At 41.8% G+C, this 24,286-nt stretch overlaps 1 protein-coding gene across 2 annotated transcripts in view; it reads left to right on the top strand.

Annotated features, from left to right (window-relative positions):
- Window positions 1-24,286, top strand: part of LOC112260551 (vacuolar protein sorting-associated protein 4B) — a 35,314-nt gene that overhangs the window by 5,577 nt on the left and 5,451 nt on the right. Inside the window, exons 1-7 of one of the 2 annotated variants that reach the window (XM_024435754.2) lie at window positions 3,190-3,527; window positions 18,839-18,950; window positions 19,123-19,273; window positions 19,454-19,512; window positions 19,749-19,868; window positions 20,128-20,284; window positions 20,561-20,709. In XM_024435754.2, the coding sequence (XP_024291522.1) occupies window positions 3,504-3,527; window positions 18,839-18,950; window positions 19,123-19,273; window positions 19,454-19,512; window positions 19,749-19,868; window positions 20,128-20,284; window positions 20,561-20,709 (772 nt within the window). In that variant the 5' untranslated portion in view covers window positions 3,190-3,503. Of the gene's footprint in view, window positions 1-3,189; window positions 3,528-18,838; window positions 18,951-19,122; window positions 19,274-19,453; window positions 19,513-19,748; window positions 19,869-20,127; window positions 20,285-20,560; window positions 20,710-24,286 lie in introns of those variants that run through there. The other variant, XM_024435753.2, reaches the window with a different exon arrangement.

Genomic DNA, 24,286 nt, shown 5'->3' with positions numbered 1-24,286 from the left:
GAAGGAGGCCTACAAACCTGACTCAGTTACACTAGGTCTGTCAGATGGAATGGGCCAAAATTCACCCAATTTATTGTGGGAAGCTTGTGAAAGGCTACCTGAAACATTTGAACCAAGTTAAACAATTTAAAGGCAATGCTAGCAAATAGTAATTGAGTGTACGTAAAAGTCTGACCCACTGGGAATGTGATGAAAGAAATAAAAGCTCAAATCAATCGTTCTGCTTATTTTTTTCTGACATTTCACATACTTGAAAGAAAGTGGTGATCCTAACTGCCCTAAGACAGGGAATTTTTACTAGGATTAAATGTCAGGAATTGTGAAAAACTGAGTTTAAATGTATTTGGCTAAGGTGTATGTAAACTTCCGATTTCAACTGTGTAATATCTGTGTGGAGAAATTATGCATATAAATTAAGGACCATGACAAGAAACCCTGCCGATGAAAAGCAGAACGTTTCACTGGAACTTTGTCAATATTATAATTGCAAACCAACATGAAGTTAAGGCCACCAAAAGTATAGAAGACATGATGAGGAATACAATTCGACATAGAAGTGGGTCTTCTTAGGAATTGTTTTATCCAATTGATCTTGAAAGTATAATTTGATCTTGAAAGTATAATTTAAGGTAGTAAAGTCCAGAAAATTCAGCCCACCATACTCATAAGTGTTCATTGGAAATTTTCCTAATGTAATGAGTACGGTTTCTCCACAAAGTTGAAAAGCATCTGGTCTATCTCTTTGCTTATTTTACCGTCAAGATATAAAGATAGAGCGCCATAGAGATACCTTCAGCCTGGGTTATTACGACTCTAATTTTTAAAGAAGTCCCTCTGTAGCCATTGATTTAGCTTCTTCTGGGTTTTTTAAATAAAAGGGTTACAATTTAGTAAGTCTCTAGACTTCTGATCCTTAGTAATCATTAAGCCTAAATATGTAAGTTCTTCTTTCACTGGAAAACCATAATATGAAGGTGTCACACAATCTTTGACAGCCATGAGTTCACACATTTATTCATGTTTAGATATAGACCAGCCGCTTTGAAAAAGGATTGTATCACATTGATCAATATGAGAATTTGGTTAGCGTCTTTCAGAAAAAGTGTAGTATCGTCAGCCAGCTGGCTTAAAATAATTTCTTTACCAGCTATGGAAATACCTTGTACAGGACCATTATTTAAAGAATGTAAGAATTTGGGTGATTAATAAAAACAGATACGGAGAGATAGGACAACCTTGCCTAATTCCTCTCTTTAACTCAAATAGGCGAGGTGCCATATTTCAATTTGATAGAGCTATTACCATTTGTATAGAGAGTCTTAATAGCCTTACAGAAAAAATCCCCAAAACAAATTTCTCAAGGGAGTGGAAGAGGAACTAATGCTCTACTGTGTCAAATGCTTTATTTAAAATAATAATAAACTCAGCAAAAAAATAAACTGTCTTTCAAAGATCATTTGTAAATATCAAAATAACTTCACAGATCTTCACTGTAAAGGGTTCAAACACTGTTTCCCATGCTTGTTCAATGAATCATAAACAATAAATGAACATGCACCTGTGGAACGGTCATTAAGACACTAACAGCTTACAGATGGTAGGCAATTAAGGTTACAGTTATGAAAACTTAGGACACTGAAGAAGCCTTTCTACTGACTCTGAAAAACACCAAAAGAAAGATGCCCAGGGTCCCTGCTCATCTGCGTGAACGTGTCTTAGGCATGCTGCAAGGAGGCATGAGAACTACAGATGTAGCCAGGGCAATAAATTGCCATGTCTGTACTGTGACACGCCTAAGACAGTGCTGCAGGGAGACAGGACGGACAGCTGATCGTCCTCGCAGTGGCAGACCACGTGTAACATCGGTGCATCCGAACATCACACCTGCGGGACAGTTAAAGGATGGCAACAACAACTGCCCGAGTTACACCAGGAACGCACAATCTCTCCATCATTGCTCAGACTGTCCGCAATAGGCTGAGAGAGGCGGGACTGAGGGCTTGTAGGCCTGTTGTTAGACAGGTCCTCACCAGACATCACCGTCAACAACGTCGGCTATGGGCACAAACCCACCGTTGCTGGACCAGACAGGACTGGCAAAAAGTGCTCTTCACTGACGAGTCGCGGTTTTGTCTCACCAGGGGTGATGGTCGGATTCGCATTTATCATCGAAGGAATGAGCGTTACACCGAGGCCTGTACTCCGGAGCGGGATCGAGGTGGAGGGTCCGTCATGATCTAGGGCGGTGTGTCACAGCATCATCGGACTGAGCTTGTTGAAATTGCAGGCAATCTCAACGCTGTGCGTTACAGGGAAGACATCCTCCTCCATGTGGTACCCTTCCTGCAGACTCATCCTGACATGACCCTCCAGCATGACAATGCCACCAGCCATACTGCTCGTTCTGTGCGTGATTTCCTGCAAGACAGGAATGTCAGTGTTCTGCATTGGCCAGCGAAGAGCCCAGATCTCAAACCCATTGAGCACGTCTGGGTCCTGTTGGATCTGAGAGTGAGGGCTAGGGCCATTCCCCACCAGAAATGTCCAGGAACTTGTAGGTGCCTTGGTGGAAGAGTGGGAAGAACAGCAAGAACTGGCAAATCTGGTGCAGTCCATGAGGAGGAGATGCACAGCAGTACTTAATGCAACTGGTGGCCACACCAGATATTGATTGTTACTTTTTTTTATACCCCCCCTTTGTTCAGGGACACATTATTCAATTTCTGTTAGTCACATGTCTGTGGAACTTGTTCAGTGTATGTCTGTTGTTGAATCTTATGTTCATACAAATATTTACACATGTTAAGTTTGCTGAAAATAAATGCAGTTGACAGTGAGAGGACGTTTCTTTTTTTCGCTGAGTTTATGAACCTATCCTTGGTTATTAGTTCTGAGTACTCAAGTATGTCTAATACTAGTCAGATATTTTTAGAAATATGTCTGTTCCTCAAAGCCATACTGTGTTTCATCAATGATTGCATCCAGGACTTCTTCAATTATTTTTGCAAGTAGTAAGGCTAATGTCTTATAGTTACTATTAATAAGAAGACAAATTGGACGCCAGTTAACAATGTAACAAACATTCAAGTAAACTGAACGCACCTCTGACGACCAGTTACGTAATTTCGTGTTCACGTGAGAGTTCTACGGAAATCAACCACACATCTCATAATGTGTCTCACTGGGATAGCACAGCCACAAAGTCAAAAAAATGTCTATATCGTGAAAACAAAATGTAGGGTAAAGCGTTTACTGTTAGATTTAAAATAATAATTTAATAAGATAAATTGTATAAATGGGCGGGGTTTATGATTGTGGCGACCCCGAGTGCGGATTTTTTTTTAAGCTTCAGTGTTATTCAACGACCTGAAAAGGAAAACAATCCAGTTGATTTTAAATTAAATAGCGACTGTTGGGCTGTAGTTTTAATTATTAACAAATATAAGGCCTGTTTTGGCGCTTATTATATTTGAAACTATTTTATTGACAAGTAATTAGCCGTTATGGCTGCCAACAACAATTTACAGGTAAGTTGGGAAAGCTGCCTACTATTGTAGCTAGTTAGCAACACACACAGTTTAGCTTTATAACTAACGTTTGGCGTGATTCGTTTTTGGTTATCTTGTTAACTAGGTAATCAAATGACCAACTTGCCGTTATACCAGTGTTGATGTGCGCTAGCTAGCTTTAGCTATCTGGCTACGGTGAAGTTATGTTAACGTGTTAGGTAACGTTAGCTAGCTAGCTGAGTAACGTTATTTTGTTACTGCGAGTTTACCGATTTGAGGATAGAGCAGCAACTAACGTTAACGTTAGTCATTAGAATTCGTTGAAGCCTGTTTAACTAGCTAACTTTAACATGAACTGTTACCTGAAACTTGATTGCATGCACGTTTCCTAGAAGCTAGTTACAGTAGCAAAGTTGACATGTTCATGTTGGTGTAAATTTGTACAATAATTGACCCCTTGCCTTGCGTTCTCGATGACTAGCGCGCCCCCAGCAAGGCCAAGACAATCTGACATTTCAATAAACTAGTACCATGATAATGTAATTGACTAGTTAACTGTTAAGCAAATGAACAATGGTTTGGTTCGTTTCTAGCTAATGCTAAGTTAGCTGGCTAGCCAGTTAGCTGACGACGTCTTAATTTGAGATAATTAGTATTCATTATTACAGGAAAATAAACTCACATGAAATAAGCGTTAATGGCGAGCTAATGACAGAAAATAGATTACGCTTGTGAGTGTGAATATATAAAAGCAGGCCATTCCCCGGAGGATTTTAAAATGTGGGACACTGTCTCGTTGGCCTAACGTTATATCCTAATTTGACTTTGGTGCAGGTCATGTTGTTCTTCACATTACCGTCACTGGTAAACACTATTTCAAATAAAATCGATGTTTGTCACATGCACAGGATACAGAAGGTGTAAACGGTACAGTGAAATGGTTACTTGCATAGTGGAGTCTTGTTTACACGGTTATCTAGCTAAGCAATGAACCATAATCCCAACTCATTACGTTACTACCCTGCATGAATCTGCTGGCAGCTAATATTAACAAACTAGGTTCAATGTTAGCCAACATTTGGCTATAACTAGCAATGCAGATGGCTCTGAAATACAATTTTACTATACAGATCATACATGTGGTCTTAGTTAGGGAGCCAGCTATCTAACAGTACGCTTTAACTTGAAAAGGGAACTGATTTCTGACAAAATTAGAAATTTAGAATATCTGAAAAAAGTAGCTAGCTAGACTGTCTTACACGAATACATGGATGAATGCTTCTCCCTCTGTCACGGATGCCATGGTGGCCCTTAGTTTGAAGATAAAATCCGGAGACAGGTGTTTTATACAACAGCCTTTTGTGTGTTCTCTTTTCGACTCCCTCTTCATATTTGCAATCAAACGCCAGAATCTTCTCCATCTAATCCTTAGCTATCATACTCTGCTTCCATCGGACATTCCACTGATTTCAAAACTTGATCCTCCAGAAAGCGAATAGCATCTTTAAGAAAAAACATGTTATAAAGGATTACCTACGCATACTGAGCAGCTCATTTTATAGACAAACTTGCTACATGGCAGACCAATCCGAACTCATCTCTCGCCATATCCAGCCCAACCATTATCACAGCTAATCATGGCTAGCAGGAAAGTCTCTGTCTTGTTCTGTGGCTAAACCAACTAGGCTTGTAATTTAACAATTGTTGTTGTATTTACAGATGGCATACAATTAAGGCACATGAATATCGTTCCAGATGGCATTTCTGCCAAACTCATTTTAATAAATAAAAAATGTTTACATTCAAATGCCTCTCCTGTGAAGTAGTGACATGTGACATATGCCTAGTTTTCTGATAAGATGTGCATATATACATGTGTGTTTGCCTCATGCAGCGCAACACATTTCCTTCCCATTAGGTTGATCAGGCTGTTGATTGTGGTCTGTTGAATGCTGTCCCACTCCTTCAATGTCTGTTTGAAGTGTCTTGATATTTTCTGGATACACACTGTCGATCTAGGGCATCCCAAACATGCTCAATGGGTGACATCAATCAAATGTATTTATAAATCACTTCTTACATCAGCTGATGTCACAAAGTACTGTACAGAAACCCAGCTTAAAACCCCAAACAACAAGCAATGCAGGTGTAGAAGCATGTTGGCTCGGAAAAATTCCCTAGAAAGGCCAGAACCTAGGAAGAAACCTAGAGGGGTTGCCAGTCCTCTTGTAGCTATGCCAGGTGGAGATTATAACAGAACATGGCCAAGATGTTCATAGATGACCAGCAGGGTCAAATAATAACAATCACAGTGGTTGTCGAGGGTCCAACCGGTCTGCACCTCAGGAGGAAATGTCAGTTGGCTTTTCATTGCCGATCATTCAGAGTATCTCTACCGCTCCTGCTGTCTCGAGAGAGTTGAAAACAGCAGGTCTGGGACAGGTAGTACGTCCGGTGAACAGGTCAGGGTTCCATAGCCACAGGCAGAACAGTTGAAACTGGAGCCGCAGCACGGCCAGGTGGACTGGGGGACAGCAAGGAGTCATCAGGCCAGGTAGTCCTGAGGCATGGTCCTAGGGCTCAGGTCCTCCGAGAGAGAATTAGAGAGAACATACTTAAATTCACACAGGGGACTGGATAAGACAGGAGAAATACTCCCGATATAACAGACTGACCCTAGCCCCCTGACACAAACTACTGCTGCATAAATACTGGAGGCTGAAACAGGAGGGGTCGGGAGACACTGTGGCCCCGTCCGACGATACCTCCGGGCAGGTCCAAACAGGCAGGATATAACCCCGCCCACTTTGCCAAAGCACAGCCCCCACACCACTAGAAGGATATCTTCAACCACCAACTTACCATCCTGAGACGAGGCCCGAGTATAGCCCACAAAGATCTCTGCCACGGCACAACCCAAGGGGGGGGGGCACGTCAGAGACCACGTCAGTGAGTCAACCCACTCAAGTTACGCACCCCTCCTAGGGACTAAGCGAGTGACTCAGCCCCTGTAATAGGGTTAGAGGCAGAGAATCCCAGGGGGGGAGAGTGGGGAACCAGCCAGGTAGAGACAGCAAGGGCAGTTCGTGGCTCCAGTGCCTTTCCATTCACCTTCACGCTCCTGACCAGTCTACACTCAATCATAGGACCTACTGAAGAGATAAGTGTTCAATAAAGACTCAAAGGTTGAGACCGAGTCTGCGTCTCTCACATAGATAGAGCTCCATTTTTATGGAATGGTCTGCCTATCGGAGAAAGCATTGCCTCCAGCTGCTTGCTTAGAAATTCTAGGGACAGTAAGGAAGCCTGCGTCTTGTGACCGTAGCGTATGTGTAGGTATGTACGTCAGGACCAAATCGGAAAGATGGGTAGGAGCAAGCCAATGTAATGCTTTGTAGGTTAGCAGTAAAACCTTGAAATCAGCCTTTGCCTTAACATATTTGCATGTCTAAGTATGTAGGCCATGGAAGACCTGGGACATTTTCAGCTTCCAGGAATTGTGTACAGATTCTTGCGACATGGGGCTGTGCATTAAATGCTGAAACATGTGATGGCGGTGGAAGAATGGCACGACTATGGGCATCAGGATCACGTCACAGTATCTCTGTGTGTTCAAATTGCCATTGATAAAATGCAACTGTGTTTGTTGTCCGTAGCTTAGGCTTGCCCATACCATAACCACACCACCACAGTGGGGCATTCTGTTAACAATATTGACATCAGCAAACTGCTCTCTCACATGACGCCATTCATGTGGTCTGCGGTTGTGAAGTGGGTTGGGCGTACTGCCAAATTCTCTAAAATGACGTTGGAGGCAGCTTATGTTAGAGAAATTAACATTACATTTTCCAGCAACAGCTCTGGTGGACATTCTAGCAGTCGGCGTGTTAATTTCATCCTCCCTCAACATGAGACATGGCATTGTGTTGTGTGGGTTATCTTGGCAAAAGAGAAATGCTCACTAACAGGGACGTAAACTAATTTGTGCACGAAATTTGAGAAGCTTTCTGTGCATATGGAACATTTCTAAGATTTTATTTTAGCTCATGAAATATGGGACCAACGCTTTACATGTTGCGTTTATTTTTGTTCAATGTAGTTATTTTTATAACAAAAATAAGCATCGAGGTAGGTACAAGATAATTATTTAGCATGTTTAAGTGATTGATGAAAGACCGAACTTGAGTAAAGGTCATTAAATAATAAATGTTGTGTTGCACCTTGAACCAAATAACTAAGTTTTATTTAGCCATTTAAAAACTTTTGATGGTCTTTATGAAGACTTCTATATCAAACCATTATGTTGAATTACTCAGACAATATTTCAAGTTTCTATGAATATATATATATATATATCTAAATTAACTTCACCTTTTTTATGACTCTATTTTGTCATTTACCCAGAAAGTAATATATGGGGCCAGGAGAGAGCTGGTCATCCATGGTTAAGATTTGTTTAACAAGTCGGGCCTCCGGAGTGGTGCAGTGGTCTAAGGCGCTGCATCGCAGTGCTAGCTGTGCCACTAGCGAGCCTGGTTCGAGTCCAGGCGCTGTTGCAGCCGGCTGCGACCGGGAGACCCATGGGGCGGCGCACAATTGGCCCAGCGTCGCCCGGGTTAGGGGAGGATTTGGCCGGCAGGGATGTCCTTGTCTCATCATGCTCTAGCGACGCCTGTGGCGGACCAGGTGTATGGTGTTTCTTCTGACACATTGGTGTGGCTGGCTTCCGGGTTAAGCGGGCATTGTGTCAAGAAGCAGTGCAGCTTGGTTGGATTGTGTTTCGGAGGATCGTGTTTCCTTCGCCTCTCCCAAGTCCGTACGGGAGTTGCAGCGATGCGACAAGAAACTGCCAATTGGATACCACAAAATTGGGGAGAAAAAGTTATGAAAGAGAAATGATTTGTTTCAAAAGTCAATGCCGACTTGAGCTATCTTTAGCCAACAAAAAATTATTGAAGTGATTGGGGCATATATATATATATAAATATAAATAATTAGTGCCTTGCGAAAGTATTCGGCCGCCTTGAACTTTGCGACCTTTTGCCACATTTCAGGCTTCAAACATAAAGATATAAAACTGTATTTTTTTGTGAAGAATCAACAACAAGTGGGACACAATCATGAAGTGGAACAACATTTATTGGATATTTCAAACTTTTTTAACAAATCAAAAACTGAAAAATTGGGTGTGCAAAATTATTCAGCCCCTTTACTTTCAGTGCAGCAAACTCTCTCCAGAAGTTCAGTGAGGATCTCTGAATGACAGCTGAGGTGTGAGACTCTGTCCATAGGACAACAATCAGTCGTATATTGCACAAATCTGGCCTTTATGGAAGAGTGGCAAGAAGAAAGCCATTTCTTAAAGATATCCATAAAAAGTGTCGTTTAAAGTTTGCCACAAGCCACCTGGGAGAGACACCAAACATGTGGAAGAAGGTGCTCTGGTCAGATGAAACCAAAATTGAACTTTTTGGCAACAATGCAAAACGTTATGTTTGGCGTAAAAGCAACACCGCTCATCACCCTGAACACACCATCCCCACTGTCAAACATGGTGGTGGCAGCATCACGGTTTGGGCCTGCTTTTCTTCAGCAGGGACAGGGAAGATGGTTCAAATTGATGGGAAGATGGATGGAGCCAAATACAGGACCATTCTGGAAGAAAACCTGATGGAGTCTGCAAAAGACCTGAGACTGGGACGGAGATTTGTCTTCCAACAAGACAATGATCCAAAACATAAAGCAAAATCTACAATGGAATGGTTCAAAAATAAACATATCCAGGTGTTAGAATGGCCAAGTCAAAGTCCAGACCTGAATCCAATCGAGAATCTGTGGAAAGAACTGAAAACTGCTGTTCACAAATGCTCTCCATCCAACCTCACTGAGCTCGAGCTGTTTTGCAAGGAGGAATGGGAAAAAAATTCAGTCTCTCGATGTGCAAAACTGATAGAGACATACCCCAAGCGACTTACAGCTGTAATCGCAGCAAAAGGTGGCGCTACAAAGTATTAACTTAAGGGGGCTGAATAATTTTGCACGCCCAATTTTTCAGGTTTTGAATTGTTAAAGTTTAAAATATCCAATAAATGTCGTTTCACTTCATGATTGTGTCCCACTTGTTGTTGATTCTTCACAAAAAAATACAGTTTTATATCTTTGTTTGAAGCCTGAAATGTGGCAAAAGGTCGCAAAGTTCAAGGGGGCCGAATACTTTCGCAAGGCACTGTAACTTTTTTTTTGTGTGTGTGATATCTATATCAAAGTATTTTTAAATTTTATAGATAATAAATAAAAAGCTGAAGTAAACCTGGCACCAGCCAATTGTCCGGGAGAAGAATTGATTGATAGAAATACTAGGCGATGGAATTATATTGACCGGTTTAGCGGAATTGAATTGGCCACTGTAGTTTCATAGGCTGTGTATGCTCTGCCTGTAATAAACTATGAGCGGAAAATCTGTCAGACCACTTGAAAGCTGCTGCTACAGTGGTGTTCTCCCATTAATTGCATTATGGAACGAACATTCACTCGTAGGCTACTACCTTGTACGCTTATGTGGATAAATAAATAGTTTAACATTTTTAAGATAACCGTTATCTGTTGCATCAGCCTCATTTGCTTTTTTATGTGTTTTTCCTATGTATCCTGGGCCTAATGGTTGTATTAATTTGGGATCTATTGTCTAACTAAATTTGTTCTCTAATTCACGGAAGATCTGATGGGCTACATATTCACCCATTCGGGTGGCTCTCTCATTGAGCAGGTTCCCGCTAATAAATATCTGGGTATTTGGATTGCTAAAGATATAATGTTTAAAAATATATACTGATAAGCTAGTTAAAAAGCTAAGGTTTTAAAGTGGGCTTCTTTTTTAGAAATAGATGTTGCCTCTACATGAACAGAAGGAAACAGATTGTGCAGTCAACTTTCCTGACAGTTCTTGACTTTGTCACCATTTACCAGAATGCGGCAGCCACTACTCTTAAACCATTGGGTGCTGTCTGCCATAGCGCTCTTCACTTTATTACAGGTGACAGTTTTAGTACTCATCACTGCATCCTGTATCAGAATGTCGCCTGGACCTCACTAAAGTCCTGTAGATCACTTAATTATTCCCTTGTTTACAAAGCCGTGCTCCACAAGCTTCCAACATACCTCACTTCCCTTTTGAAATATAAAAATATGAGATACCAAAAATCGTTTCGCAAGGTTGGTTAATTAACTCTTCAGGTCCCGCTTGTTTCCACAACGTTTAGTAAATCCGGCTTTAGGTTTAACGCACCACAGTTATGTAATAGATGTCGACCGATTATGATTTTTCAACGCCGATACCGATTTATTGGAGAACCAAACAAAGCCGATACCGACTAATCGGACGATTTTAAAAACTTTTTTTTTTAAAGTATTTATTTGTAATAATGACAATTACAACAATACTGAATGAACACTTATTTTAACTTAATATAATACATCAATAAAAATCAATTTAGCCTCAAATAAATAATGAAACATGTTCAATTTGGTTTAAATAATGCAAAAACAAAGTGTTGGAGAAAGTAAAAGTGCAATATGTGCCATGTAAAAAAGCTAACGTTGAACCTTTCTAGTGCAGGCGTTGCGCTAGCGGAACCCCTTGACAACATTCCACTGAAAAGGCAGCACGCGAAATTCAAAAATATTTTTTAGAAATATATAACTTTCACACATTAACAAGTCCAATACAGCAAATGAAAGAAAAGCTTCTTGTTAATCTACCCATCGTGTCCGATTTCAAAAAGGCTTTCCAGCGAAAGCACAACATATGATAGGTAATAGCCAAGTCAAAAAAAGGTCATAGCCAAGTCAAAAAAACACACAGCCATTTTTCCAGCCAAAGACAGGAGTCACAAAAAGCAGAAATATAGATCAAATTAATCACTAACCTTTGATGACCTTCATCAGATGACACTCATAAGACATCATGTTACACAATACATGTATGTTTTGTACGATAATGTGCATATTTATATCCAAAAATCTCAGTTTACATTGGCGCGTTACATGCAGCAATGTTTTGATTCCAAAACATCCGGTGATTTTGCAGAAATACTCATAATAAACATTGATAAAAGATACAAGTGTTATTCACAGAATTAAAGATATACTTCTCCTTAATGCAACCGCTGTGTCACATTTTTTAAAAACTTTACGGAAAAAGCATAATCTGAGAACGGTGCTCAGAGCCCAATCCAGCCAAAGAAATATCTGCCATGTTGGAGTCAACAGAAGTTATAAATAACACTAAATATTCACTTACCTTTGATGTTCATCAGAAGGCACTCCCAGGAATCCTGGTTCGACACTAAATGACTGATTTGTTCCATAAAGTCCATCATTTATGTCCAAATAGCCACTTGTTGTTAGCGGGTTCAGCCCAGCAATCCATCTTCAGGCGCGAGTACTTCGTCCAGACAAAAACTCAAGAAGTTCCATTACAGGTCGTAGAAACAAGTCAAACGATGTATGGAATCAATCTTTAGGATGTTTTTAACATAAATCATCAATAAGGTTCCAACCGGAGAATTTCATTGTCTGAAGAAAAGCACTGGAACAAGAGCTAACTCTGTCGGGAGCGCACATCACGAGCCTGAGACACTACCAGACCCATGACTCATTCAGCTCCCATTCCCCCCTCCTTTATAGCAGAAGCCTGAAACAAGTTTCTAAAGACGGTTGACATCTAGTGGAAGCTGTAGGAAGTGCAACTTGACTCCATAGACACTGTATTCGGTAGGCAAAGCTACAAACCTCAGATTTCCCACTTCCTGGTTAGATTTTGTCTCAGGTTTTCGCCTGCCATATGAGTTCTGTTATACTCACAGACATCATTCAAACAGTTTTAGAAACTTCAGAGTGTTTTCTATCCAATACTAATAATAATATGCATATATTAGCATCTGGGACAGAGTAGGAGGCAGTTCACTCTGGGCACGCTATTCATCCAAAAGTGAAAATGCTGCCCCCTATCCCAAAAAGGTGCTTAGATGCTTAGGTCCTAGCTTAGAACATGAGAACATATGAAAGTTGGTGGTTCCTTTTAACATGAGACTTCAATATTCCAAGGTAAGAGGTTTTAGGTTGTAGTTAATATAGTATTTATAGGACTATTTCTCTCTATACCATTTGTATTTCATATACCTTTGACTATTGAATGTTCTTATAGGCACTTTAGTATTGCAAGTGTAACAGTATAGCTTCCGTCCCTCTCCTCGCCCCTACCTGGGCTCAAACCAGGAACACATCGACAACAGCCACCCTCGAAGCAGCGTTACCCATGCAGAGCAAGGGGAACAACTACTCCAAGTCTCGGAGCGAGTGACGTTTGAAACGCTATTAGCGCACACCCCGCTAACTAGCTAGCCATTTCACATCGATTACATCAGCCTAATCTCGGGAGTTGATAGGCTTGAAGTCATAAACAGCTCAATGCTTGAAGCACAGCGAAGAGCTGCTGGCAAAACACATGAAAGTGCTGTTTGAATGAATGCTTCAACATCATAGTGCCCTCAAAGCTCATGAATAAACTAAGGACCCTGGGACTAAACACCTCTCTCTGCAACTGGACCCTGGACTTCCTGGCGGGCTGCTCCCAGGTGATAGGGGTAGGTAACAACACATCCGCCACGCTGATCCTCAACACGGGCACCTCGGGTGCATGCTCAGTCCCCTCGTGTACTGCCTGTTCACTCATGACAGCACAGCCAGGCACGACTCCAACACCGTCATTACGTTTGCTGATGACACAACAGTGGTAGGCCTGATCACCGACAACGCAGATAAATCCTATTGGGGGAGGTCAGAGACCTGGCCATGTGGTGCCAGGACAACAACCTCTCTCCCTCAATGTGATCAAGACAAAGGCGATGATTGTGGACTACAGGAAAAAGAGGACCGAGCATGCCCCCATTCTCATCGACGGGGCTGTAGTGGAGCATGTTGAGAGATTCAAGTTCCTTGGCGTCCACATCACCAACAAACTAACATGGTCCAAGCACACCAAGACAGTTGTGAAGAGGGCACGTCAGAACCTATTCCCCCTCAGGAGACTGAAAAGATTTGGCATGGGTCCTCGGATTCTCAAAAGGTTCTACAGCTGCACCATCGAGAGCATCCTGACTGGTTGCATCACTGGGTGGTGTAGCAACTGCTCGGCCTCCGACCGCAAGGCACTACAGAGGGTAGTGCACACGGCCCAGTACATCACTGGGGCCAAGCTTCCTGCCATCCAGGACCTCTATACCAGGCGGCGTCAGAGGAAGGCCCAAGAAATGATCAGCCATCCTAGTCATAGACTGTTCTCTCTGCTACTGCACGGCAAGCGGTACTGGAGCACCAAGTCTAGGTCCAAGAGGCTGTTAATAAGCTTCTACCCCCAAGCCATAAGACTCCTGAGCATCTAATCAAATGGCTACCCAAACTATTTGCATTGCCCACCCCCTATTTTACGCTGCTGCTATCCTCTGTTTATTGTCTATGCATAGTCACTTTAACTCTACCTACATGTACATATTGCCTCAATTACCTCAACTAACCAGTGCCCCCGAACGAACATTGACTCTGTACCAGTACCCCTGTATATAGTCTTGCAACAGTTATTTTACTGCTGATTTGTTACTTAACCAACAATGCAGTTAAGAAAAATAAGTGTTAAGGGCTTGTAAGTAAGCATTTCACTGTAAGGTCTACACCTGTTGTATTCGGCGCATGTGACAAATAACGTTTGTTTTCACCAATAGAATAGGTATACTTTTCTACTAAGGGCAATATTAGGTTGACATAGGCTGGTGATTTTACTTTTTGTTACTAGTCTTGTTTCCAGAGGGAAAAGTAAATGTGGCAGTCTGCATCAAAATTAGGTAAAGATGTGTAACAATTATCTAAATCCGGTTACGCACCCAATGCGTATGGGTCTGGTAAATTTCTCAAATGTCGGTTAACAAAAAATTAAATATCCGGCGCCACGTTTTCCTAACGGAAAATCTGTTTCAAATCAAGTCTTTCAGTTGATTTGTTCACATAATTTTGCTAAGCTTTGCAGTAGCATTTGAAACAAAACAAAGCGGTGCATTAGTCTCTCCTGGCCCCATATACTTTTTTCAGGGTACATGAAAAATGGAAGTCCAAAAAAACAAAACATCCTTCACATTTTATTTGGGTCACTCAAAACACTAATTTAAACATCTTAGCTTTGGAACAATATTTTTCATACCCTCAGCATTTTATAAAATAATGTGCTTTAATTTTAGCAGGCCTTTATCTGAATGAGCAGCCTGGTCTCATAGACTAGAAATAACATAGTAACACCAGTATCTTTGGGCTCCCGTGTGGCGCAGCAGTCAAGGCATTGCATCTGTGCAAGAGGCGTCACTGCAGTACCTGGTTTAAATCCAGGCTGCTTCACATTCGGCCGTGATTGGGAATCCCATAGGGCAGCGCACAATTGGCACAGCGGTGTCCGGGTTTGACCTGGGTAGACCATCATTGTAAAATAATTTGTTCTTAACTGACTTGCCTAGTTTAATAAAGGTTTAAAAAAAAAAACACTCAAATTAGTATGACATGCTAAGTTTGGTATGGTTACATACCTTGAATGTCTAGCAACCCAAAGGTTGTGAATTTGAGTCTCATCATGGACAATTTTAGCTAATTTGCAACTTTTCAGCTACTTACTACTTTTTAGCAACCTTGCAACTACTTGGCATTTTAGGTTAAAGGGTTTTAAGGTTAGGGTTAGCTAACTCCCAAATGTAACCCTAACCCCTAGCTACCTAGATTATTATTATTTTTTAAATATTTAATAGGAATTGTAATTATTAACATATCATACTAAATGGAGTGTCTTGGATTTACACTATTTACACTACCGGTCAAAAGTTTTAGAACACCTACTCATTCAAGGGTTGTTCTTTATTTTACCCCCCAAAAAATGTACATTGTTGAAAAATAGTGACGACATCGAAAGTTTGAAATAATACATGGAATCATGTAGTAACCAAAAAATTGTTAAACAATTTCTAAATATAGTTGCGATTCTTCAAATAGCCACCCTTTGTCTTAACAGCTTTGCACACTCTTGGCATTCTCTCAACAAGCTTCATGAGGTAGTCACCTGGAATGCATTTCAATTAACAGGTGTGCCTTAAGTTGTGGAATTTCTTCCCTTAATGCGTTTTGAGCCAACCAGTTGTGCTGTGACAAGGTGGGGGGGGGGAGGAGGAGGAGTATACAGAAGATGGCCCTATTTGGTAAAGGACAGCTCAAATAAACAAAGAGAAACGACAGTCCATCATTACTTAAAGGTCAGTCAATCTGGAAAATTTCATGAACTTTGAATGTTTCTTCAAGTGCAGTCGCAAAAACCATCAAGCACTATGAAAAAACTGGTTCTCATGGGGACCGCCACAGGAAAGGAAGACCTAGAGTAACCTCTGCTGCAGAGGATAAGTTCATTAGTCATCAGCCTCAGACATTACAGCCCCAATAAATGTTTCAAAGAGTTCAAGTAACCGACACATCCCATCATCAACTGTTCAGAGGAGACTGCGTGAATCAGGCCTTCATGGTTGAATTGCTGCGAAGAAACCACTACTAAAGCACACTATTAAGAAGACTTGCTTGGGCCAAGAAACACAAGCAATGGACATTAGACTGGTGGAAATCTGCCCTTTGGTTTCATGAGTCCAAATTGGAGATTTTTGTTTCCAACCGCCGTGTCTTTGTGAGATGCGGTTCGGGTGAACAGATGATCTCTGCATGTGTATTTCCCACCGTGTAGCATGGAGGAGGAGGTGTGGGGGCTCTTTGCTGGTGATACTGTCAGTGATTTTTATTTAGAATTCAAGGTACACTTAACCAGCATGGCTACCAGGGCATTCTGCAGTGATACGACATCCCATCTGGTTTGGGCTTAGTCCCACTATCATTTGTTTATCAACAGGACAATGACCCAACACACCTCCAGGCTGTGTAAGGGCTATTTTACCAAGAAGGAGAGTGATGGAGTGCTGCATCAGATGACCTGGCCTCCACAATCCCCCCTCGACCTCAACCAAATTGAGATGGTTTGGGATTAGTTGGACCGCAGAGTGAATGAAAAGCAGCCAATCATTGCTCAGCATTTGAGAACTCCTTCAAGACTATTGGAAAAGCATTCCAGGTGAAAGTGGTTGAGAGTGTTTTAAAGCTGTCATCAAGGCAAGGGGTGGCTATTTGTAGAATCTCAAATGTAAAAATAGAACTATTTTTTTTTAGGGGGGGTGGGGGTTACTACATTATTCCATATGTGTTATTTCATAGTTTTTATGTTTTCACTATTATTCTACAATGAAGAAAAATAGTTAAAATAAAAATAACCCCTTTAATGAGAAGGTGTTCTAAAACTTTTAACCGGTGGTGTATGTATATACGTAATCATACACACACAAGTATGTGGACAGCTCTTCAAATTAGTGCATTCAGCTATTTCAGCCACACCCGTTGCTGATGGGTGTGTTAAATGTAGCACACAGCTATGCAATCTCCATAGACAAACATTGGCAGTAGAATGACCTTACTGAAGAGCTCAGTGACTTTCAACATGGCACTGTTATAGGATGCCACCTTTCCAAGTCAGTTCATCAAATTTCTGCCCTACTAGAGCTGTCCTGGTCAACTGTAAGTGCTGTTATTGTTAAGTAGAAACTTCTAGGAGCAACAACAGCTCACCTGTGAAGTGGTAAGCCACACAATTTCGCAGAACGGAACTGCCGAGTGCTGAAACACGTAGCGCGTAAAAAATAATCTGTCCTCAGTTGCAACACTCTACCAAGTTCCAAACTGCCTCTGGAAGCAACTTCAGCTAAATTAATTATTTGTCGGGGGCTTCATGAAATGGGTTTCCATGGCTGAGCAGCCATGAAAACCCAGATCACCATGTGCAATGCCAAGTGTCGGCTGGAATGGTGTAAATCTTGTCGCCATTGACAGCAGTGGAAACGCGTTCTCTTGAGTGATGAATCAAGCTTCACCATCTGGCAGTCCGACTGATTAATCTGGGTTTGGCGGATGCCAGGAGAACACTACCTGCCCCAATGCGCAGTGCCAAATGTAAAGTTTGGTGGAGGAATATTGGTCTGTGGCTGTTTTTCATGGTTCAGGCTTGGCCCCTTACCCCTTCACTGGAATTATCTTAACGCTACAGCATACAATGATATTCTAAATGATTCTGTGCTGTACAGAGCCCTGCCCTCAACCCCATCAAACACCTTTGGGATGAATTGGAGCGCCGACTGTGAGCCAGGCCTAATCGCCCAACATTAGTGCTTGACCTCACTAATGCACGTGGCTGAATGGAAGCAAGTCTCCACAGCAATGTTCAAACATCTAGTGGAGGCTGTTATAGCAGCAAAGGGGTGGACCAACTCCATATTAATGATGCTCGACGAGCAGGTGTCCACATACTTTTTGTCATGTAGTGTAAATGCAGAATAATTCGAAAGGCTCTGAGACCAGGTTGAAAGGAGGAGTTCCTGGCTGATTCATGTCATTGAAGATGCATTTTGTGATGATATTGGTCTATCACCTTTGACAAGCCCCTTTTTATTAGAGCTCTGATTGATAACCACTCTTTAGGGATGGTGAAAGCCAGCAGCAGATGTGACCGGCCTTTAAATAAAATCAAATTGTATTGGGCACATACACATGGTTAGCAGATGTTAATGCGAGTTTAGTGAAATGATTGTGCTTCTAGTTCCGACCATGCAGTATTATCTAACTAGTAATCTAACAACTACCTTATACACACACACATTGTAAGGGGATGGAATAAGAATATGTCCATAACAATATATGGATGTGCGATGGCTGAGCTGCATAGGCAGGATGCAGTAGTGATACATTTATTACATCCAATTTTTTATTATTAAAGTGGCTAGAGATTTTAGTCTGGATGTTGGCAGCAGCCACTCAATGTTAGTGATGGCTGTTTAACAGTCTGATGGCCTTGAGATAGAAGCTGTTTTTCAGTCTCTCGGTCCCAGCTTTGATGTACAGTACATTCCTCTGAATACTAAGTGTTTTCTGTGTTATGTTACTTGTATTATATTAAATGCTAGCACCGAATTCATAGAAAGATTACAATTGCATTAAATTCATGACATGTCCTCCTGTCCCTAGTGAAAGTCCCATAGCTTTGAAGAGTCAATTAATTCTGATTAGCAAAATCAAACTTCTTGCAGCTAATCCTCTTTCAATTTGTTGCTTTCCTTATATATTTGCTTTTTAATAACTTTCTCGTTTCTGTTTTTCAGAAAGCCATAGATCTGGCCAGCAAGGCAGCCCAGGAGGATAAAGCTCAGAACTACGACGAGGCCCTGCGTCTATACCAACACGCTGTTCAGTACTTCCTACACGTAGTAAAATGTACGCTTCAAGACCATGAGATATTTGCATGCTGCTCTTTCATCTTGTCAGCAGAATGCATTTTTCCATTTCACACAGTCCAGGGGGATTACTGTAATTGTGATTATTTTCTAAATAAAAACAGATACTTGAGACCAAATTTAATACAATCCTTGCATTCCTCTCCTTCCAGATGAAGCCCAGGGTGACAAAGCCAAACAGAGCATCAGGGCCAAGTGTGCTGAGTACCTTGACAGAGCAGAGAAGCTCAAAGATTATCTGAAGAAGAAAGAGAAGGCTCCACCCGCCAAGCCTGTGAAGGAGTCCCAAGCTGACGACAAAGGGTGTGTGTGTGCGCACGCAGTCTTTGCTCATGCAATGAGGCTTGGCTGTGAGTGTGTGTGTGTGTGTGTGGGGGGGGGTTATTGGAATGTGATGAGTCAATTAGTTGGATCAAAAACATCTTGTGGTTCTGTGTACACGTGTGCTCTTCAGCATAATTGAGATGGATTATTATTGTGCAGAAATGAGAGCGATGAAGGAGATGACCCAGAGAAAAAGAAGTTCCAAAACCAACTTTCAGGTTAGTTGTATCACTGACATACTGTGTGAAAGTTTTACTTTTGAATTGCATTACAACGCTCTGTCACAATTTTATAGGAGGTTATTTGGCTCAGTTTCATTTTACTTTTACCTCACCCGGTTGAGGTGTCTAATAAATCAGTTTATTATTAGGTTTTCACATGAATGTATCTGAATATTTTCCTTTACTGTAAAATTATTTGTATGTTCCCTTCATACTGGATTTTGTTTTTTTAGGCGCCATCGTTATGGAAAAGCCAAACATCAAGTGGAATGATGTTGCCGGTTTAGAGGGAGCCAAAGAGGCACTGAAAGAAGCTGTTATTTTGCCAATTAAATTCCCACATCTTTTCACAGGTAATGCATTCTTACTGCCTCAGATCTCCAGAGAATTAATGATGATGTAATATCAGAATGTATGAGAAACATGCTGAAACTTCCACTATTGGCTAATTTGTTGGGCCTTTGGAACCTACTGAAAATGAGTCTATCCAACAACATTGTATAGAATCAATTGATTATTACCGTTCAGTCATTTGAAAATAAGAAGTTTAGCCTATTTCTTCCCCACTTATTCACGACCACTCCCAAAGACATGTGTCTGTCTGTCTGTCAGGTAAAAGAACGCCATGGAGGGGGATCCTGCTCTTTGGTCCTCCTGGTACAGGAAAGTCCTACCTGGCTAAAGCTGTGGCCACAGAGGCCAACAACTCCACCTTTTTCTCTATCTCCTCCTCTGACCTGGTGTCCAAGTGGCTGGGAGAGAGTGAAAAGTGAGATTTTACTCTTAATCCAGGGAAACATTAGTGATTATTTGTAGATATAAATCCAATGATGCCGTTTTAATGGTTGTAAATTAGGCCTAGATTAAGCCTAGTCCTAGACTAAAAAGCAAACTCGATAGAGATTATATTCCCCGTTCGGGGAAAAAGCATTTTTAGTCCTGGATTTAAGTTTAATCTGTGTGCGGGACACCAGCTCCATGTGTGTATTGGGGAAAATAATATGACCAGCTTTATGTTTCTTTGAGCCTCCTTTCTCCTCTCCAGGTTAGTAAAGAATTTGTTCACTCTTGCACGGGAGCACAAACCCTCCATCATCTTCATAGATGAGATAGACTCACTGTGCGGCTCCAGGAGTGAGAACGAGAGTGAGGCAGCTCGCCGCATCAAGACAGAGTTTCTGGTTCAGATGCAGGGTGAGAGCGACAGAGAACAATTTACTTACATACATACATACATACATACATTATATTACATACACTTATTCTAAAATTGATTAAATGTTTTTTCCCCTCAATCTACACACAATGCTCCATAATGTTAAAGCAAAAACAGGTTTTTCTTTAAAAAAATGAAAAATGGAAATGTCACATTTACATAAGTATTCAGACCCTTTAACTCAGTACTTTGTTTATGCACTTTTGGCAGCAATAACAGCATTGAGTCTTCTTTGGTATGACGCTATAAGCTTGGCACACCTGTATTTGGGGAGTTTCTCCCATTCTTCTCTGCAGATCCTCTCAACCGCTGTCAGGTTGGATGGATAGCATTGCTGCACAGCTATTTTCAGGTCTCTCCAGAGATGTTTGATCGGGTTCAAGTCTGGGCTCTGGCTGGGCTACTTGAGGACATTCAGAGATTTGTCCTGAAGCCACTCCTGCTTTGTCTTGGTTGTGTGCTTATGGTTGTTGTCCTATTGGAAGGTGAGCCTTCCGAATACAACAGTAGACGTTAGTGAAATGCTTACTTACGAGCCCGTAACCAACAATGCAGTTAAAAAAAGAATTAGAAATAAAAGTAACAAGTAATTAAAGAGCAGCAGTAAAATAACAATAGCGAGACTATATACAGGGGGGTACAAGTACAGAGTCAATGTGTGGGGGCACCGGTTAGTCGAGGTAATATGTACATGATTAAAGTGACTATGCATAGATGATAACAACAGAGAGTAGCAGCGGCGTAAAAGAGGGGGCGGCAATGCAGATAGTCTGGGTAACCATTTGATTAGATGTTCAGGAGTCTTATGGCTGGGGGGTAGAAGCTGTTTTAGAAGCCTCTTGGACCTAGACTTGGCTCTCCGGTACCACTTGCCGTTTTTGACCATTTTTAGGGCCTTCCTCTGACACCACCTGGTATAGAGGTCCTGGATGGCAGGAAGCTCGATGGTGCAGCTGTAGAACCTTTTGAGGATCTGAGGACCCATGCAAAATCTTTTCAGTCTCCTGAGGGGGAATAGGTTCTGACGTGCCCTCTTCACAACTGTCTTGGTGTGCTTGGACCATGTTAGTTTGTTGGTGATGTGAACGCCAAGGAACTTGAAGCTCTCAACCTGCTCCACTGCAGCCCCGTTAATGAGAGTGGGGGCGTGCTCGGTCCTCTTTTTCCTGTAGTCCACAATCATCTCCTTTTGTCTTGATCACATTGAGGGAGAGGTTGTTGTCCTGGCACCACACGGCCAGGTCTCTGACCTACCCCCCCTATAGGCTGTCTTGTAGGTGATCAGGCCTACCACTGTTGTCATCGGAAAACTTATTGACGGTGTTGGAGTTGTGCCTGGCCGTACTGTCATGCGTGAACAGGGAGTACAGGAGGGGACTGAGCATGCACCCCTGAGGGGCCCCTGTGTTGAGGATCAGTGTGGTGGAAGTGTTACCCTTTCCACCTGGAGGTGGCCTGTCAGGAAGTCCAGGATCCAGTTGCAGTTCCTGTCTGTGCTAGCAAAACAGTCCTGTAGCTTAGCATCTGCTTCATCTGACCACTTTTTTTATTGATCGAGTCGCTGCTGCTTCCTGGCCCTTCTCCCCCAGTCTGAGGTCTGAGGTACTTAGTGTTCTGGAGCAGGTTTTCATCAAGGATCTCTCTGTACTTTGCTCCGTTCATCTTTCCCTCAATCCTGACTACTCTTCCAGTCCCTGCCGCTGAAAAACATCCCCACAGCATGATGTGCCACCACCATGCTTCATCGTAGGGATGGTGCCAGGTTTCCTCCAGACGTGATGCTTGGCCTTCAGGCCAAAGAGTTTGATCTTGGTTGCATCAGACCAGAGAATCTTTTTTCTCATGGTCTATGTCTTTAGGTGCTTTTTGGCAAACTCCAAGTGGACTGTCATGCCTTTTACTGAGGAGTGGCTTCTGTCTGGCCGCTATACCATAATGTTCTGATTGGTGATGTACTGCTGAGATGGTTGTCCTTCTGGAAGTTTCTCCCATCTCCACAGAGAAACTCTGGAGCTCTGTCAGTGAACATGGGGTTCTTGGTGACCTCCCTGATAAAGTCCCCCAATTTCTCAGTTTGGCCGGGCGGCCAGCTAGGAAGAGTCTTGGTTCCAAACTTTCAAAATCATGTCCAATAAATTGAATTTACCACAGGTAGACTCCAATTAAGTTGAAGGAACATCTCAAGGATGATTAATGGAAACAGGATGCATCTGTGCTCAGGATCTGAATACTTATGTAATTAAGGTAATTGTTTATTTTAAACATTTGCTTACATTTCTAAACCTGTTTTCGCTTCGTCATTATGGGGTATTGTGTGTAGCTTGCTGAGGATTTTAATTGTTTTTTAAATCAATTTTTGGAGTAAGGCAGTAATGTCACAATGTGGAAAAAGTCAAAGTGTCTGAATAATTTCCGAAGGCATTGTGCACACACACAAACACACAACCAGTCAAAAGTTTGGACACCTACTCATTCATGTTTTTTTTTTTTAAACATTTATTTTAAAACTATTTTCTACATTGTTGAGTAACAGTGAAGACATCAAAACTACGAAATGGCACATATGGAATCGTTTAGTAACCAAAAAAGTGTTTAAAGAAATTAAATTATATTTTTGATTCTTCAAAGTAGCCACCCATTGCCTTGATGACAGTTTTGCGCACTCTTAGCATTCTCTCAACCAGCTTTGTGAGGAATGCTTTTCCAACAGTCTTGAAGGAGTTCCCACATATGCTGAGGACTTGTTGGCTGCTTTTCCTTCACTCTGCAGTCCAACTCATCCTAAACCATCTCAATTTGGTTGAGGTTGGGTGATTGTGGAGGCCAGGTCATCTGATGCAGCACTCCACCACTCTCCTTCTTGGTCAAATAGCCCTTATACAGCCTGGAGGTGTATTGGGTCATTGTCCTGTTGAAAAACAAATGATAGTCCCACTAAGCACAAACCAGATGGAATGACATATCGCTGCAGAATGCTGTGGTAGCCATGCTGGTCAAGTGTGCCTTGAATTCTAAATAAATCACAGACGTTGTCACCACCATCATCACACCTCCTCATCCATGCTTCACGGTGGGAACCACACATGTGGAGATCATCCTTTCACCTATTCTGCGTCTCACTAAGACATGGCGGTTGGAACCTAAAATGTCAAATTTGGACTCATCAGACCAAAGGACAGATTTCCACCGGTCTAATGTCCATTGCTTGTGTGTCTTGGCCCAAGCAAGTCTCTTCTTATTGTCCTTTTTTGTAGTGGTTTCTTTGCAGCAATTTGACCATGAAGGCCTGACTCATGCAGTCTCCTCTGAACTGTTGATGTGTCTTTTACTTGAATTCTGAAGTATTTATTTGGGCTGTAATTTGAGGCTGGTAACTCTAATGAACTTATCCTCTGCAGCAGAGGTAACTCTGGGTCTTCCTTTCCTGTGGAGAGACAGTTTCATCACAGCGCTTGATGGGTTTTGCGACTGCACTTGAAGAAACTTTCATAGTTCTTAATATTCCGTATTGACTGACCTTTATGTGTTAAAGTATTGATGGCCTGTCATTTCTCT

The sequence above is a fragment of the Oncorhynchus tshawytscha genome, linkage group LG10 (assembly GCF_018296145.1).
Source record: "Oncorhynchus tshawytscha isolate Ot180627B linkage group LG10, Otsh_v2.0, whole genome shotgun sequence".
Classification (NCBI taxonomy): domain Eukaryota; kingdom Metazoa; phylum Chordata; class Actinopteri; order Salmoniformes; family Salmonidae; genus Oncorhynchus; species Oncorhynchus tshawytscha.
Note: the sequence above shows the minus strand (reverse complement) of the source record. Positions and strands in the feature narration are given on the sequence as shown.